This window comes from Scyliorhinus torazame, chromosome 7 (assembly GCF_047496885.1).
Source record: "Scyliorhinus torazame isolate Kashiwa2021f chromosome 7, sScyTor2.1, whole genome shotgun sequence".
Taxonomy (NCBI): Eukaryota; Metazoa; Chordata; class Chondrichthyes; order Carcharhiniformes; family Scyliorhinidae; genus Scyliorhinus; species Scyliorhinus torazame.
Window position 1 is genome coordinate 94,266,938 of NC_092713.1, and position 19,562 is coordinate 94,286,499.

The 19,562-nt window shown below is 42.6% G+C and overlaps 1 protein-coding gene and 1 pseudogene across 3 annotated transcripts in view; one reads left to right on the forward strand and one right to left on the reverse strand.

The window, feature by feature from the left end:
• il12rb2 (interleukin 12 receptor, beta 2a) overlaps window positions 1–19,562 on the reverse strand; it is a 77,743-nt gene that overhangs the window by 16,536 nt on the left and 41,645 nt on the right. For 2 of the 3 annotated variants that reach the window (XM_072511079.1, XM_072511080.1), the window contains exons 8-13: window positions 18,829–18,976; window positions 17,193–17,272; window positions 11,936–12,179; window positions 6,042–6,242; window positions 3,913–4,014; window positions 3,655–3,807 (exon numbers count right to left, since the gene is read on the reverse strand). In XM_072511079.1, coding sequence (XP_072367180.1) covers window positions 3,655–3,807; window positions 3,913–4,014; window positions 6,042–6,242; window positions 11,936–12,179; window positions 17,193–17,272; window positions 18,829–18,976 — 928 coding nt within the window. The remainder of the gene's footprint in view (window positions 1–3,654; window positions 3,808–3,912; window positions 4,015–6,041; window positions 6,243–11,935; window positions 12,180–17,192; window positions 17,273–18,828; window positions 18,977–19,562) is intronic. The other variant, XM_072511081.1, reaches the window with a different exon arrangement.
• On the forward strand, window positions 1,677–2,705 carry LOC140426388 (high mobility group protein B2 pseudogene; annotated as a pseudogene).

Genomic DNA, 19,562 nt, shown 5'->3' on the forward strand with positions numbered 1-19,562 from the left:
TGCAGACGATACTAAAGTCGGTGGTGTTGTCGATAGTGTGGAAGGATGTAGCAGGTTACAGAGGGATATAGATAAGCTGCAGAGCTGGGCTGAGAGGTGGCAAATGGAGTTTAATGTAGAGAAGTGTGAGGTGATTCACTTTGGAAGGAATAACAGGAATGCGGAATATTTGGCTAATGGTGAAGTTCTTGAAAGTGTGGATGAGCAGAAGGATCTAGGTGTCCATGTACATAGATCCCTGAAAGTTGCCACCCAGGTTGATAGGGTTGTGAAGAAGGCCTATGGAGTGTTGGCCTTTATTGGTAGAGGGATTGAGTTCCGGAGTCGGGAGGTCATGTTGCAGCTCTACAGAACTCTGGTACGGCCGCATTTGGAGTATTGCGTACAGTTCTGGTCATCGCATTATAGGAAGGACGTGGAGGCTTTGGAGCGGGTGCAGAGGAGATTTACCAGGATGTTGCCTGGTATGGAGGGAAAATCTTATGAGGAAAGGCTGATGGACTTGAGGTTGTTTTCGTTGGAGAGAAGAAGGTTAAGAGGAGACTTAATAGAGGCATACAAAATGATCAGGGGGTTGGATAGGGTGGACAGTGAGAGCCTTCTCCCGCGGATGGATATGGCTGGCACGAGGGGACATAACTTTAAACTGAGGGGTAATAGATATAGGACAGAGGTCAGAGGTAGGTTCTTTACGCAAAGAGTAGTGAGGCCGTGGAATGCCCTACCTTCTACAGTAGTGAACTCGCCAACATTGAGGGCATTTAAAAGTTTATTGGATAAACATATGGATGATAATGGCATAGTGTAGGTTAGATGGCTTTTGTTTCGGTGCAACATCGTGGGCCGAAGGGCCTGTACTGCGCTGTATTGTTCTATGTTCTATGGTCAGATGGGCTATCAGTGGCAAATGGAATTCAATCCAGAGTGCGAAGTGATGCAATTGGGCAGGACAAACAAGGCCAGGGTGATGAATGGCAGGGCCCTGGGAAGCACAAAGGATCAGAGGGATCTTGGTGTGCATGTGCACCGGCCCCTTAAAGTAGCAGGGCAGGGGGATAAAGTGGTTAAGAAGGCAAATGGTATGCTTGTCTTTATTAGTCAAGGCATAGAGTTTACAAACAGGATGGTTATGCTGGAACTGTTTCAGTATTTGTACAGTTCTGGAATCCTCATTATAGGAGGGATATGAGAATACTGGAAAGGATTTACCAGGACATTACCTAGGCCGGAGAGTTTTAGTTATGAAGAGAGATTGGATAGCCTGGGGTTGTTTTTCTTGGGAGCAGAGGAAATTGAGGGAGGACATGGTAGAGATGTACAAAATTAGGAGGGGCATAAGAAGAGTAGGCAGGAAGAATTTTTTTCCCTTTGGTGACCAGAGGACATAGATTTAAGGAAGGGGCCAGAAGGTTTAGAGGGGATGTGAGGAAAAGCTTTTTCACCCAAAGGGTGGTGTGAGTCCGGAACTCACTGCCTGAAAAGGTGGTGGAGGCAGAGACCCTCATCACATTTAAGGAGTACTTGTGCACTTGCGATGCCAAGGCATACAAGGCTATGGGCCAAGTGATAGAAAATGGCATAGAATACTTAGGTAGTTGTTTTGACTGGTGCAGACACGATGGGCCAAAGGACCTTTCTGTGCGGTAGACCTCTTATGACTCTATCAAAAGTAGCACCAATGCAGTGTGTTAAAAATCATTTTGCCGAGTCCATTGACTCCTTGTGTAGTGTGAGCCTGACACAGACCAGCCACGGTTAGAAGAGATCCCAATAAGTCTTGGGGCAATATGTCCTCATATGCATACTTTGTGCAGACTTGTCGAACGGAACATAAGAAGAAACACCCTGAAGCCAGCGTCAACTTTGCAGAGTTCTCAAAGAAATGTTCAGAAAGGTGGAAGACCATGTCAAGCAAAGAGAAGTCAAAGTTTGAAGACCTAGCTAAGAGCGACAAGATCAGGTATGATCATCTTGATCATTGATGAAACACTACGTCCCTCAAAAGGGGGATAAGAAGAAGTAGGATCCAAATGCCCTCAAGAGACCACCGCTCTGAGAAACGTCCAAAGATCAAGAGTGAATCTCCTGGAATGTCCATTGGGGATGTTGCAAAGAAGCTGGGAGAGATGTGGTCTACGGTGCAACCCAAGGATAAACTACCATGTGAGCAGAAGGCATCCAAGTTAAAGGAGAAATATGACAAGGAAGTTGCAGCTTATCGTGCCAAATGCAAGGGTGAAACTGGTAAGAAACCTGCTGCCATGCCAGCTCAGGCTGTAAAGAAGGAAAAGGAGGAAGATGAGGAAGATCAGGAAGGTGATGAGGATGACGATTAAATAAATCCAGATGTAAAAAAAGATCTTTGTCTAAGCTTGATTTTTTTTTTTGCAAAGACAGGAAATGTGAACTCATTTGTAATTTGGATCAATGACTTAGGGTGTAAAGAAACTGTACAAAACTGTGTATAGTTAGTGTTGTATTTTTACACCGTGCAGCCAGGCCCTGTACTGTTTTAATTGTAAGTAGGGGATTTTTTTAAGACACAGCCTTTCAAGAAGTGGGACTCCAGAGTGATGGAATGTTATTGCCTATTTAATGTTTTGTGTGGAATTTTCAATGGCAAAAGTAGTGAGGATTTTTTTTTGTAATGCAGTTAATACCAATTTTTTGCAGATGTTTTTTGTAGATCTTTTGTCAATACATGTGATTGCTATCTTCTCATGTTAGATCGGTGATCAGAATCAATATTTTTTTAATAAAGCTGAAACATTAATAAAAAATCTTTTGCAACACTGTGTTGGACTTTTGTAATCCAGCTCATCATGACCTCTACTGGTTTTAATGGTGTTATGTGAAATAATTTGCCAAGAGCCTCAGGCCAATTCATAGCACAAAGGCGAGAGGCAATCAGCAATTCAGTGGCATATCTCCTGCACTCAACAATCCACAGCTTCCTGTAGCTGCCTGGTTTCCTGAGGCCCTGGAAAACCAACAATCCAGAATTAAAGCACTGTTCCACTTGTTCTTCTAGCTGTGAATTGGTGACACAGCACAGATGTTCGATTGGGCCTTTTTGGACCAAATGACTCTTGCTCATCCACCAAGAATCCATGACGTGAGCTGTCACGTGAACCTCCTTTGTCTCATTTACAATTTAAAAAAAGCTATGATGGGGTTTGATGGGAAAGCCTTTGGTTGGGAAGCCGGAGACAATGATTCATCAATTCAAAACTGTCCCAAAAAAATAAGCAGAGAAGTTAGGAGACGCAGCTTTACAAGAGGGTTGTTCGAAAGGCTTTCTACAGGGAATGTTTGAAGAAACGATTGTTCCATCATCATCAAAGGAGAAATTGGATAACTATGTGAAGCGGAGGAAAATCCAGAGCTTTGTGGGGAGAATGCAGTAATGAAATTAGTTTTGGGTTGCTCTAGCAAAGAACCAACACAGGCACAAATTGGCTGCCATTTGGGCTGCGAGCTTTCATGTTTCTATACATTTATAAGACCTTGAATCCCATTCACAAACGTTGTCTGCAACTATGGGCATAGGGCAGGAAAGTGGAATTAATATGACACATAAATCACATCAAAAGCTGGAGAAGACTGGAGGGCTCATATGGTCTACGCCTCCTCTTATTTATCTGGCATACATACTATGGATTGCAGGCTGTAGCTTGGAATTTTCCTCCTGTAGGTAGATGGTGTAGCTTTCGATGCAGCCCTCTTTTCGATCAGGTGGAACATTCTTCCAGAATATTACAGCAGTGTTGTGCTTGATGAAGGCTACAGGTCCCGACAGTGGTGCTGCTGAACGAAAATTTGTCAAAAGCCTTGATTAAAATAACATCTCATTATCACCAGCTCATGTCGATTATTTACTCCAGGTTTGAATTTTGCCACTACTTTAATTACCTTCTTGTGCTGAGTAGCTCTGAGTTGACAGTGGTCTTCCTGCCCTGCCTTCATAAATGGCATAAACGGAGATCCGAAAACAAGTCTTGGGTTTTATATTTTCTGCAATACAATAGGATAATACTTATACCCAAATGTATTTGGTTCTGCCTAATGTACAGGATTAGGAGGGGGGGATGCATGTACTCAGCTTGGTTCCATAGCTTTTGCACAACAAAAACAATCTATCAATCTTAGTTTTCAATTGATATAACCTCAGCATATTTTTTTGTGTGTAAGGTACTTCACTCCTGAATGGCCAGGTTCTGATTTCAACATGCTGTCCCCTTGTTCTGAACTCCTGCGCCAGAGAAAATAATTTCTTGTTATCTGCCTTATAAAATCATTTAATCATCTTCAATTATCTACCCTCATTGCTCATTATCCTTTTCCTGCTGTAGCCTTTCATGTCCCTTTTTATTTTATCAGTGATATTCTTATCATTGTTCTTCTGAACTCTCCTCTCTTGCTCCTCCCCAGCTCGGATTGTGCTACTTCTTGCCTGTATTTTCATTGCGTTCAAGTCAAAATGGCTTGACCACACTATAACTCATTATTTTCTTCATGTTGCCGTTAGGCATAGGCACTGTTAGGGCACTTTATGAAAGGAACAGATTCAGTCCAGGTGGACACCTATTCAAGCTGATAGACGAGGGAGGATTGTGTGACATAGAAAGGAGTTATGTAAACTTTCAGTGTAGCTTTCAGAAACTTACACTTTCAGTATACACTTAACCTATTGTCACATATACTTTGTTTTGTGATATACATTTACTGCCCACACAGAAGCATAAAAGAGGGCTGAATTACCTGACCTTGAGTCTGGTAGAAAAGGGGCAGTGGTGCCGTGAAAATGATGTTCAATCTACCCATTGTCTTCATCACCGTGGCCTTGGCAATGCTCCCCCCACCCCAGCCTACACTGTGCAGGCTTAAGTCAGTCAATAGAGATGCTCATCAGCATTCCATGACATACTATGGAGCCGTCATTTATTCTCATGTCACTATTCAATTCTTGCCTTCTGTTTTTTTGACATCATCCCAACTCCTGCTGAGTGTTGCCAAACCTTCCTGTTTTGTGTTTCAGATTTCCAGCGCCTTTTATACTTTGCTTTTTGAATGAGTCAGGCCTACTAATTTTGGGTGCTGTACTTCTTTTTCCAAGCTGTGACAAAAGATTAACGGTAACCTTATAATTAGTTTAAAACTGTCAATCAAAGTAGGGTTCAAAAATGTAAAGGTTGCCCAGCAGAATGTTCAATCCCCAGTGGAACAAAGCAACAATAGGTGAGGATCTTTCTTTGCTGGAACAGTCAAAAAATAATAATAATCTTTATTGAGACAAGTATGTTTAAATAAACACTGCAATGAAGTTACTGTGAAAAGCCCCAAGTCGCCACATTCCGGTACCTGTTCGGGTACATGAGGGAGAATTCAGAATGTCCAAATAACCTAACACCAAGTCTTTTGGGACTTGTGGGAGGAAACCGGAGCACCCGGAGGAAACCTACAAATACATGGGGAAAACATGCAGAATCCGCAGACAGTCACCCAAACCGGAAATCGAACCTGGGACTCTGGCGCTCTGAAGCAACAGTGCTAACCACTGTGCTACCCTGCTGCCCATAAGCACATAAAGCTTGTCACGTGAAGGACTTGGGAAGCAACCCTGTTGAACAAGAGGTCAGACAATGAACTTTGAAGTGTGCCATAGAGGGGCTGGCTTAGCACTTAGCACAGTGGGCTAAATAGCTGGCTTGTAATGCAGAACAAGGCAGCAGCGCGGGTTCAATTCCCGTACCAGCCTCCCCGAACAGGCGCCGGAATGTGGCGACTAGGGGCTTTTCACAGTAACTTCATTGAAGCCTACTTGTGACAATAAGCTCTTATTATTATATACTAAACAGGGATATAAATCTATCCCGTAACATAGAGCACCTTAAAAACGGAAAACGAACAGACCTCTGGTCTCTCACAGTATAATTTGGAATTCAGTCTTGTAAAAAAACATGACGACTCTGAAGGGTGCTCAACGGAAACAGATTAGGGAAGACACATGTTGTTTATTAAAAAAAAATGACCCACTTTACCTGTTAATGTGACTGAATGTTTCCGAGGAGGGATTTTAATCCAATTGATATTCAGATTAACTTTGCCATTTACTTCTGCCCATTCCACTACATATCCGGTCACTGGGGCGGACTGGGTGCGTTTTTCCGGCTTCATCCACTTGATTATGAACTGATTGTTTCCAGCATACATAGCTGAGAGGTTTCTTGGTGGAAAAAGATCTGTCCATCAAAAAGTCAAGAAAAAGTGAGTGGAGCCCTTTAAAGATGTACAAATACAGGTCCTTCTTTGGGCACACAGCATTTATTCAGCGAGTAGTTGTATAATGCAGATCAACCACGTACTGTCGGTCTGTGGTGAGTTATTTCAGCCGGTGCATGGATAATATCACTGTAAATGGTCTCAACATCTTAAAATTAGGGAGGGGATATTAGACATTATGATGGTCAGTTCAACAAGTGACAGCACATGTAACATTTTAGCTATGAATTGGAATCTTGATGCTTGTGACAAAGTGGGAACTTTGCACTGAGTGTTCAACTACAAACGTTTCTCACTGCAATTATAAACTTACATCCTAACAACTGAATGAACCACATCTGCACAGCATCTTGCTTTAATTTAATCTTCTAATTTTGCACAATGGAGTATTTAAATAGTTATTCAACATGAAGTTACACTCCCTCCTCAGTGTTCCACAGTGTTCCTCAGTGCAGGAGCAGCAAGGACCATGGTTATATTGTTTCAGGGGGCGGGATTCTCCGACCCCCCACCGGGTCAGAGAACCGACGGGGGCCGGCAGGAATCCCACCCCCGCTGGCTGCCGAATTCTCCGGCGCCAGATATTTGGCAGGGGCGGGAATCGCACCGCGCCGGTCGGCGGGCTCCCCCTGGCGATTCTCCGGCCCACGATGGGCCGAAGTACTGCCCGTTCTATGCAGATCCCGCCGGCGTAAATTGGAGTTGGTCCCTTACCGGCGGGACCTGGCGGCACGGGTGGGCTCCGGGGTCCTCGGGGAGAGCTGGCCTCGGGGCGTACCGATCCGCGGGCGGGCTTGTGCCGTGGGGGCACTCTATTGCTACGCGCCGGCCGTGTAAGCCTCCGCGATGGCCGGTGCAAAGGTGAAACCCCCCCACTGCACATGCGTGAGGATGACGTCAGCAGCCGCTGACTCTCCCGCGCATGCGCGGACCCGCGCCTACCGGCGGAGTCCATTCGGCCCCGGCTGGAGCGGAGCCAAAGGCCTTCCACGCAGGCCACTCCGGTGCGCCGGCCTAGCCCCTGAAGGTGCGGAGGATTCCGCACCTTTGGGGCGGCCCGACGAGGGAGTGGTTCCCGCCACTCCACTGCGCTGTTTCTGCCCGCCTCACCGATTCCCGGAGAATCCCGCCCAGGATGTTTCACCTCCAAGAGTTAGGGAATGGATTTTTTTTTTCATTCATGGGATGTGGGTGTCACTGGCCAGGCCGGCATTTATTGCCCATCCCTAATTACCCTTCTGTTGAGTGGCTTGCTAGGCCATTTCAGAGGGCATTTAAGGGTCAACTGCATTCTGCGGATCTGGAGTCACTGTTAAGTAATGGGTTAAGAGTTAAATAATGCATTAAGAGACATTGCAATTAGTTGTCTCATTTAGTTTAAGTATCCAATGATTGACACTGATATGTAAAGGGGCTTCAGGTGGCCCTTGGGTCAGGTGGTGTGTTGTTAAGAGTTTTGTGCAGAGGCTGTGGAAGTGAAATAAATGTTGTTTGGTGAAAAGGAACATGACTATTGACTCTTCATACAATGGTAACTAAAACGTATAACAATGGTAGCAGAGGATGGTTGCTGTGCAAATGTGAAGGTTTGAAAGATACAACCTTTCCTGATCAAACCAAGGAGTGAGTGAGAAGGAAAAAAAAAGATACATGGCTGAACCCAGGATAAAGATGGCTGGATATGACTATCCCCCCTTATTTTCTGAAAGGGAATTGTACGACCAATGGAGAAGTGCAGTAGTTATGTGGACTAAGGTAACTGCTTTGGGAAAGAGAAAACAAGGTATGGCATTGGCTCTTTCTTTACCTTATGACAGTAAAATCCGAAACAAAGTGCTTTCTGAGCTGGAATTGGAAGAGTTAGACTCAGAAGAAGGTCTGGAGACTCTATTACAATATATGGATAAGATTTACAAGAAAGATGACTTATTATGTGCGTATGAAGCATGGTCGGAATTTGATAAAATAGAGGAATTCTCCATGGAAGACTATATAATGGAATTTGGCAGACTATATAAAAGCCTGCAGAAACACAACCTGGAATTTCCACAGTCTGTGTTGGCCTTTAAATTACTTGACTGTGCTAGAGTGAGCAACATGGATAGACTCCTGGTTTTGACAGGAGTTCAGTTTACGGATGAGGATACCTTATTCGATCAGATGACAAAAGCTTTAAAGAAGTTTCTGGGAAACATTAGATTCCGATGGCTCTGATGACTCAAATAGGTCAGTCTGCTATAAAGCAGAATATGGAAGATACACTACTAACAGGGTGGCGAAATTGTACAGCTACGGACAGGGCCCAAGACTATAGAAGGAGATTGAGACAAGGAAATTATGAAAACAGAAACTCAGTTAGAACTTACAGTAGGAAGATGAACCCCAGAAATGCACGGGGCATGATAAATCGATGTTTTCGATGTGACTCTCAATACCATTATGTCTTCAACTGTCCAAAACGTTATGATCGAGTGTTTGAAGCAACACATGACACGGAAGAGTCAGAAGAGGAAAAAGATGGTGTTCAGAGAGAAGACATTGTCCTATTAACAAGCAGTTTTACGCCAGTAATGAGGGTGTTGGTTGCAGAATCCTTCAATTGTGCTGTATTGGACAGTGGCTGCACATCTACTGTGTGTGGAATTGACTGGTTAAAATGTTACCTGAACTCCTTGAATGCTGAAAGTCGTAACAAGGTTAAGGAATTTGAAAGTTCCACAAGTTTCAGGTTTGGGGATGATAATACTCTGAAGTCGCTGAAAAGAGTGGTGATCCCTTGCAATATTGCCGGAGTGAATCATTTCATTAGCACGGATGTTGTATCAAGTGAGATACCTTTGCTTCTGAGCAGACCGTCGATGAAGAAAGCACACATGAAACTGGATATGGAACAGGATAAGGCAACAGTTTTTGGAAAGACGGTGGACTTACAATTTACACAGTCGGGACACTATTGTATTCCATTACTGAAAAATAATATTTCAAGTAGAGTGGTTAAGGATGTGTTAATGGCAGTTGAAAATGGGACTTGCGCTGATAAAAAGCTTGTTGTATTAAAACTGCATAGACAATTTGCACATCTGTCTCCTCGGAGGCTGAAAATTTTATTAAAGGATGCAGGGTTAAGGGATGAAGACTATACTAAACTGATAGAACAGGTTAGTGATTGCTGTGAAGTTTGTAGGAAGTACAGAAGGACACCAGCCGACTGATAGTAACCCTACCTTTGGCCAGGGATTTTAACAACATTGTGGCTGTGGACCTTAAGATCTGGGATAAGGCCATTTTTCCGAAAGGGCAACTACCAAAAGTTGGTACAAAGGTGACATACTTGCCTGAAGGGTCTAGTCAATGGAAGGATGCAATCGTTATTAGAGCAGGGAAGGCCACTGGAAAGTATAAACATTGGTTGAATGTACAGCATTCAGGGGAGGGAGTTAAGACAATGGATTGGGAACACAAAGTTCAAAAATGGAGGTCACAGGACGCAGTGCCAATTTAGATAGTATATCAGTTAGTGAACAGGTCCGCAGGAAAAGGTCAAGAATTTTGAAAGGACATCCCACAGCAGATCGGAAAGATCAAGCAGTAGCAGTATAGAACAAGTTACCAGGCGGACGAGGGGGACGTAGTTTATCAAAGTCTCGGAACATGAGTAAAACTATGAATATTAATAGGAATAGAAGCCCACATGCACGTGAGATTTTGGTGGCTTCCAATAAATTATATGAAAAGTTATCAAAGATGCTAAACAGCAAGAACTGCATAGTTGGAGTGAATTTGGGGTATACACGGAAGTACCGGATAGGGGAAAAGAGCTCTGTCCCACAGATGGATTTGCACGGAAAAGGTTCTTCCGGATGGAACTTATAAGGCAAAGACCAGGCTTGTGGCAAGGGGATTTGAAGAAAACTTAGAAGATCAGGATTTAAGGGTAGATTCACCTACAGCAGGAAAGGTTAATTTTAAAGATCTTCTTTTAGCCACAAAGGCATGGGAATGCAAATCTATAGATATGAAAACTGCCTTCTTGCAGGGGCATCAGCTCCAGAGAGATATTTTTCTCCGTCCTCCTAAAGAAGCAGCTAAAACAGAAGGGGTATTCTGGAAGTTGAACAAATGTGTGTGTGGTTTAAATGTTGCATCTAGAGTCTGGTATTTTTCGGTAAGGTCAGTTTTGTTAATGTCAGGCTGTTACCAGTTGAAAGTAGATCCAGTAATGTTTTACTGGCACTATAAAGGGAACCTTTCTGGCATCTTTATGATGCATGTCAAATATTTTTTGTGGGGTGGGACTAGTGATTTTGAAGCTTTTGTAATCTCTGGTTTGAGGAAAGAATTCAGGGTCGGAAGTCAGGCTTCCGGTGCATTTAAATATATTGGACTGGAAATCGGACAGACTAAGTTAGGGGCAACTTTACGTCAGCAATCTTATTTGTAAAGCATCAGCCCAATAGCAATTAGTCGTGGCCGGGTTTTCACAAAAAGATGCAAGGTTTCAAAGATGGAAAAAGAGCAACTGCAAAGTTTAATTGGGCAACTGAATTGGTTAGGTAGACAGACTAGACCGGATGTGAGTTTTGATGTCTTAGAGTTGAGTACAAAAATGAATGATCCTAAAGTGGAAGACATAATAAGAGCAAATAAAGACCAGGCTTTGTAAGTGAGGTTTCAATTGCTGTTCAGAATGCCTCGCCCCTCTGAGGAAACTGGGTCTTCTATTATAAAAGAATTCAAACCGGTTGTCCCAAATTAGCCACTTGGGTCATGTATGGTTCCTGTCTGTTTGCAGTTGTTAACTTATTGTCATCGGACCACACATGATATATGTTCTTTGGAATTTCTCAAGGGAATGGGAATAGGAAAATATAAGAGAAGTACTTCTTGTTCAAAGGAACTCTCCTTTATAATGTTATTACGGTAAATTCAACCAGTGTCTCTTCACCTTGGATACTATTTAGTACCTTCTGTTGGAATTACTAATTCCAACTGTTTAGCACAGGACTAAAGAGCTGGCTTTGAAAGCAGACCAAGGCAAGCCAGCAGCACGGTTCAATTCCCGTACCAGCCTCCCCGAACAGGTGCCGGAATGTGGCGACTAGGGGCTTTTCACAGTAACTTCATTTGAAGCCTACTTGTGACAATAAGCGATTTTCATTTCATTTCATTTCATAATGTTAGCTGAGGAAAGAATGATGCTCAATGTGATGCCCTGCATAATTAAATGTTCAGCTGGTAGAATCAAATAGTCCTGGAAGGTACAGTGTAGAAGGAGGCCATTCGGCCTATTGAGTCTGCACCAGCCCTTGGAAAGAGCACTCTACTTAAGCCCAGGCATCCATCCTATCCCCACCTAACCTTTTGGACACTATGGGCAATTTAGCATGACCACCTAACCTGCACATCTTTAAACAATAGTCATTTGCACACGGTGGAGAATTCTGGTATTTGTAGGCTGGCACAAACCAGGGTTTTCAGGAAAAGGTTAGTTGGTTGGGGGGTGGGAGAAGAATAGGAGACAATTGAACAAAATAGCAATTTGTTAATGTTTCGTTTCAGCCTTTCTTTGAACTGATAGCTGCCTCTCGTTCTCTCAAAACTCCTACAATGTTGTAAGAAAGTCTGGTGTAGAAACCAAATGCCTTTCTGTTACCTGTGGGATATGATATGTGGAGTTGAGTAGGTGGCGAGTTCCCCTTGGAATTGTAAGCAGACACAGTGATGGTATAGCCTGTCCTGGGAATTCCCATAGTGCACCAAGTATTCACAGTCTGCTCTGCCCAGATGGTTGCATTTTTCCTTGTGCTTTTCCAGCTGGTTGTGTTTTTCCTTGCGCTTTTCCAACGTTTTACATTGTAACCCAGGATTCTTCCTCGGCTTTCAAGCAGGTTGAGGGTCTATAATAGTATAGATTATTTAGTTAATTTTCTCTTCTTTAGGATTGAAGTCTAAAAAGATATCAAAAACATTACTTAAACAAAAATACTGCTTTCTCCCCTCACCAATACTCTCCAGTTCAAGGAAACAAAATAATCACATTCTGGAACTATTTTTTTTTTTTCCATCTTAGATGAGATTGGTGCATTTAGTTTTGTTGAGCAGATGCGAGGGAATGGAACACTTTAAATTTATACACCCAGCACAATGTCAACAATACAATCTTCTAAATCAGCGATAAAAATTGTGTCTTAACTTCAGCTCCAGAACAGCATCATTGTTCACTCCAGTATGACATCATTATTTCCCAACTCAACCCTTTTGAGTGAGATTACCAAAATGTAGCACCTCAAGCCAGTTTTGCTGCACAAGCCTTGTCATCACAGTGAGAAAACTCTGAACTAATTTATTTGCCATACGAAGGACCAGACAGAAACCAAAGTCAACATTAAAACTTCTTCTCCATATAGCCGGAACCATCAGGATGTTGGTTTAAATTGTGAAAGGGCCCTTCGCGTTGATTCCTTTTACTTTATTTTTGTTATCATTTTAATCCATGGATACTTAATGAACATGTATCAATAAGTCAAGCAGCAGGGAGAAGGAGGAATTCAATAAGTTGCAACATAGTATATGGTGCTGCTAGCTGTGGACAGCAAGACTCAGACTTCTCGGCACCTGAGAGATGGGATGAATTTCCCAAAATGTCGTAACTTGCCCAGTAACAGGTGGTGATTGGGTCGTACTCGAGTGGAATGATTTTCAGAAACTCAAGGAGCTCAGTTTGAATCCTGGACACTCAGGATAAAGAACCCTCTCCCTCTTCTCTCTCTCTACAGAAAGTCTGAGAGTTGCTGTATTTCGGAAACTGCATGAATCTGCAGTGAAACCATTACAAGCTGCAAACCGAGACCTAGATCTGAAAGCTTACTTTGAAGGAAGGTCTATTTAAAAACAACCACCTGAAACAAAGACTCTTTTTTTTCCTTTTACTTATTATAATTCACCGCTCCCCTGCCTCTGTGTTTGTCTGTCTTGTGTATGTATAGAGAGTGGGGGGAAAGTTAAAGTGGGGACTTAGGAATTAGATAATAGTTAACCTATTGTATTTGCTGCATATTTCATTATAGTTCTTGTTATAAATAAAACATAATTGTGTTTAAATTTACAAACCTGGTGACTGTAATTATTGGGCAGCAAAGAGCTTTGAGTATTTTTCTTTTTTTTTTTAAATTTAGAGTATCTAATTAATTTTTTCAAATTAAGGGGCAGTTTAGCGTGGCCTACCCTGCACATCTTTGGGTTGTGGGGGCGAAACTCACGCAAACACGGGGAGAATGTGCAAACTCAATGACCCAGAGCCAGGATCGAACCTGGGACCTCGGCACCGTGAGGCAGCAATCCTATCCACTTCACCACCGTGCTCCCCAGAGTATTTTTCTCAGAATTACTGGTTAATTCAATTATGTTGCGACTCTGGGTTGAGTTGGGCTGGAAATGAACATGTACTAGCCCAGGGTGTTGTGTTGATTTTTTTATTTATTTGCTGGGCAAGGCAAGCATTTATTACTGATCCCTAACTGCCCTTGAGGTGGTAGTGGTGAGCTGCCTTCTTGAACTACTGAAGTCCACATAGTCTAGGCACACCGCAAAAAACTATTAGGGAGGAGTTCCAGGAATTTGACACAGCAACAATGAAGGTACGGTGATATTTTTCCAAGTCAGGATGGTGAGTGACTTGGAAGGAGACTTGCAGGTGGTGGTGTTCCCATGTATCTTCTGCCCTGGTCCTTCCTAATGGTGGAGGGTTGTAGATTTGGAAGGTATTGTTGAATTTTCCCCTTTCAGGAATGAAATTAAGAAACACTTCTTCATTCAAAGGATGATGAAAATTTGGAACTTCCTTCCATAAATGGCAATTGAAATTATCAATGGTTCTATGAATTGTTAATTTTTAAAGTTGAGATTGACAGATGTTTTTTAAACCAAAGGATATGGACAAAAGGAAAGTACACAGAGTTAGGAGGCAGATCAGCCATGACCTTGTTGACTGATGGAACAGGCCCAGGAATCCTAATGGCTTACTCATGTTCCTGTGTTCTGCTGTACCCAATGGGAGTACATCTCCAACTTGTCCACTCATCAGAAAAATGGTATGTGCTTAGTAGGCAATCTGTCTCTTTCGGTTTAATAATTCTGCAGTCTGTTCTTTTCAACTTTCTCTTTTATTCTTTCTAAAGGTTTTACAGACACGCAGAGGTACATGCTCTTCCTCCTCCTTTGTCATCCTTCTGCTGAAATCAGGACTCAAACACTGCTATGAAACTGCATTTACCAGCTCCTCAAAACTACCGCCTTTAACACAAGCTCGGCATCACCCAACATTATTTCCTAGATTTACCTCTGGTTTTTAAAATGTTTGGAACTCTGATGGTTTGATTCATTTAATCTTTCAACTGGGAACTTTTCAAAATAAAACAAATCAGGCTGACTGAAGGATATTGTGCTAAATATGCAGAGTGCTTGTCTTTCCTACATGTTGTTCTTCTTTCAGGATAAACTAATGTCAATGATTGAAACTCAGCACCAGTCACAGTGTCATTATTTAAACTGACAGGAGTTTAAGTGTTATTTAGATGTAAATAGGCTGAATTGAAGCTGTGAACAGTGGAGGAAATTAAATGTATAAAAATTGCAAAACTGAAATGGAAGACAGTCTTTCCACAAAGCAGTGGATACAAGAAATAGCCACCTAACTAAAATCAGTCAAAAGTGAATTAATGAACATTTGGTGGTGGGGATATGCTGAGCGGTTGCAGGATAGGTTGCTCTCTTCTGGGAAACTTAGAAATAGGCACTTTTAGCCCAAGAAACGGCTGCTAAGCCACCCGAACTGGTCACATCGTTAAAACCTGTGAATCATGTCTACTGGAGGGCACCAAGGGCAGAAACCCCACAGAATATATGGCACAAATGCTGGGTAAGCTGGTCGGGGGCGAACGCTTCCCATGCCCCCGGAAGTTGATAGGGCCCACAGGCCACTTCGGCAGAGATCAAAATGGGCGGCATGGTAGCACAGTGGTTAACACTGTTGTTTCACAGCGCCAGGGTCCTGGGTTCGATTCCTGCTTGGGTCACTGTGTGCGGAGTCTGCACATTCTTCTCGTGTCTGCGTGGGTTTCCTCCCACAAGTCCTGAAAGACATGCTTGTTAGATGAATTGGACATGCTGAATTCTCCCTCAATGTTCCCGAACAGATGCCTGTGGCGATTAGGGGATTTGCACAGTAACTTCATTGCAGTGTCATTGTAAACCTAATAAAAATTATTATTATTAATGATATCCAGCTCTACCTCACCATTTTGACTACTCTGATGTTATAAATGATCAGAGGTTTCTCTGGGATAGTTCCCTCAATGCTTGAAGTCACAGATACATACTTCTTATACAATTAGTCAGTACACAGAACATTCCAATCATGTATTATTAAACATTTCACCCAAAAGCTCGACTGTTACATCCTAAGCTAGAGACTGTCTATCCTTCTAACAAGTAAACAATCTTGCTGGCGAGTTCTGCTGATCTTAGGTCCTTGAGGTAGAACATTTGACTAGCTTGTGCTCTTTCCTCTAATGCAGAAGTGTTAGATCTATCCCCCCTTTTATTAAACCTATTCATTCCCCCGTACAATGTTTTTGATTGCTAGTTATATCATTACTGTGGCAGCTTTCTTGAGGTCTGCCAACTCCTTTTTTTTTTTTTAAACTTGAAGACAACTCTTTAGGGTGGTGTCCATAGCAGTGACCTGTCAGCACCTTCCGTCAGGCTTGGTCTAGCGGTTGCTTCTGGGGTAAGGTTTGCTTCCTTTCAAAGAACCCTTTTTATCTTCACATCCTGCAGCATCCAGTGGCTCGTTGGCAAGAGGTCTCCCTTATCTTATGAATTTTAACTACAAATCTTTTTCTACTGTCCCATATGAGACTGCTATTGTATAAATGGCTGGTCTAACCATTTAGGTGTTCATCAGCTATTGATCTTGTGTACATACTGTGTTAAGACAGCCCATTCCTCAGACAGGAGTTCACACAAAATCCCTACATATCTGTTTGCATTACAACAAATAATATCACTTTATTGCTGTAAAGACTAATAGGTTGGCTTCCTATGGCAAAATGTACCCATACAAAACATTTGTACAAACACACTGCCTATTGAATGGCTTACTTTGCATAGCCATACGTGCAATGACACAAAAGCACACTAAAGCCTAGGACTGCAATCATTAAAGGCCACCACACAGCAAATTCTTCTCGCACAAATCCCAGTGCACAATGCATATTCAATTACTAAAGCTCAAGTTAGTGTAGATAGTAAATATTTCTATCACAGTAGGTGCTCCTTAAACCAGCAACATATCAAGACTTCTTCTCCAATACATAATCGAAGGGAGCGGAGCTGATAAGGCGGCTCCAGGAATCATTTCCATTTATGGGGGCATCATTGACTAAGAGAGCTTTGAGGGAGTAGCAGAATGGTAAAAGCTCAAGTCTAGGGTCAAGATTTTCCAGCCACTCGCGATGGGTTTCCCAGCGGCAGAGGTGGTTCCCCATTGGCTGTTGGTGGGATCTTCCACTCCCACTGAAGTTAATGGCTATTTGCATTGCTTGCCGGCTGTGCTGTCAGGGGGTGGGGTCGCTTTAGGCAGAACTGGAAGAAGTTCTGGGTGGGAAGGGCCGAAAAAGAACGGCCTAGAACAGTTTGTCCACTGTCCACCTGATCATGGGCTAATCCAGCAAGTAAAGCACATGGGACATCTGGTTTGGTATTCGATGGGCTGAAGTTATTCCTGTGAAACTAATTATGAATCACAAAGTGAATCCCTTCAACATTACTCTTACTCATAGTTACCTGGTAAGTAAAACAGACAAATGCTTTCTGAATGACTCATTGATTTAGTAATCGACATCTCTTACCTTCCAGAAGAGAGTCACTTGCAGGTTGTTAGGACCTGACGGATCCATGGTATACCAGACATCCAGTTGTCCTATGGGAACTATGCAATGACAAAAAAGAAACCTACTGAGATGACATTATAACCTGAAGTTAAAATTAATGCATATTAATTCCAAATGCCCATCATTTCAGAGACTTCACTGAATGGATTGGATTCCTCTTCAGCACAGTAACCCTCCACTGGCAGTTTTGAGCGTGATAAAATAGATTTCAACCAGCATCACGCACATAGAACATCGAGTGCAGAAGGAGGCCATTGGGCCTATCGAGTTAAGCCCTCACTTCCACCCTATCCCCGTAACCCAATAACCACTGCTCAACCTTTTTGGACACTGAGGGCAATTTAGCATGGCCAATCCACCTCACCACATCTTTCAACTGTGGGGGGAAACCGGAACACCTGGAGGAAACCCACGCAGACATGGGGAGAACATGCAGATTCCACACAGGCACCCAGTGGGAATCGAACCTGGGACCCTGGCGCTGTGAAGCCACAGTGCTAACTACTATGCTACCTTGCTGCCCATATGGGTACAATGTCATTAACATATCCAATATGGAGGCCTGGGTGAGACAGTTCCAAAGTTACCCATTTGCTAGTTTCTTAAGTGGCAGTGACTACCCATCCTTTCAAAATATTGACTAAATCTCCTGCAACAAGCAAGGATTATGCTGCACATTTGCTGTGACTACTCCATCTATGACATGCTGCATTTAATACATTCACAGAATGCATTCTGATGTGTGCATGGATTTCATTTTTTAAAAAAAACGTCAGTATGCATGGTATGGTTATTAAGTATACACCAGAACTGTCAAGAATTGAGTTACACCCACTGAACTCCAGAGTATCTGCTGACCACACTGTAACTGTATTACTGTATCACAAAGGCAATTGATTTAATAATGAAAGACATTTTAAAGGCCTTTCACACCTTTGGTCAAATCATTCATTCATGCATCATTTAGAAACTAACATAGTCAGTGTTCTGTTTTGTCACTGATCAGGAGCTGTCTGCGTCAGGAGACAGTGTGAAAGTACAGTGTGGGTTACCTACAAGCAGGCACCCAGTTCACGCTGGTCCCTGAAAAACACACCCTAGGATTTTGTTCACTCATCTAGAAAGCCTTCAGTCTTTAGAAGTGTTTGTTCTATAAACATTCTGGTGCCTCATCTAAGAAAAACTGTTCTTTACACATGAGCCAGTACAGTGAACATTGACAAAACATTTGACTATTAGGACCACAATCCTCGCCTCATCCAACTTTCCAAATGCATGTTACAGGAAACCCAGGAATAATGATTAAGAACAGGAGCTCAGGGACACGATTGTCTTGCCCCATCAATTAATTCAATCCAAACGAAGGAACAAAACCATGCCTATCTTTACCACCTCATTTACCCACTGAGATTATGGCAAAGACGTTCTCCAAATTCCTTTTGTCTGAATTTTTTCCACTTAAGCAACTTATAAAGTCAAACTTAAGAAATGACATCTCCACAACTAGATGGTACAATGCTCAAACAATAAAGGAATCATTTCAGTGTTGATGCAAAATAAATCCAAACAGCACAGCAATGGAGGGGAACTCTACCTGCCTCTGGTGTCTTGCTTACAAAGGAAGGGCTCCAGTCACTCCAGAGTCCTCTGGTGTAATGAAGCTTAGAGCGAACCTGGAACTTGTATTCTGTGAAATGCTCCAAATTGGACACTTTGCAACTTGTTGAATTGACTAAGAATGTCTGAAACCAAAGCAGAAAGGAGTAAAGTGCTCAAGCAAAGAATGGAAGGAGTATTGAACCTCACACAAACTTGCTCATTCTACCTTTAAAATATAACCTATTTTGATACATTCTTTGCAAGATTTGGTAGTTGCTTTTAATTGGTGGAATGAATGGGAGCAATGTGATTGATGGCACATGATAGATTCTGTAGACAATCACATATTACTGATGGAAACAGGGGAAGTTGGACATCAATCACGGGAACACATGTTTATCCTCCACATCCTCCTCAAGCTGCTGGACAGGCAACATAGGTACAGCACACTGCCCCTCAATGCCCACTTAGATCCTTTATTGTAAGAGGATTGGTGGGTAGGTGCCCTTTATCATTGGTACAACCTCTCTCCATTGTTTCCATGGAAACCCCATTGTACCGTGCTTGAAGGGAGGTGGGGAAAATGGCATGGCAAATGTCAAAAGTAGTTGGCAGGAGCACCAAAAAAGTCCTAAATTGGTGTAGAAGCAAGGATTTCAGAAATCTTTGAAATGTCTAGCATGTGTTATAATGCTGAATGTCCATTTTTTATGTGTATGAGATGGAAAG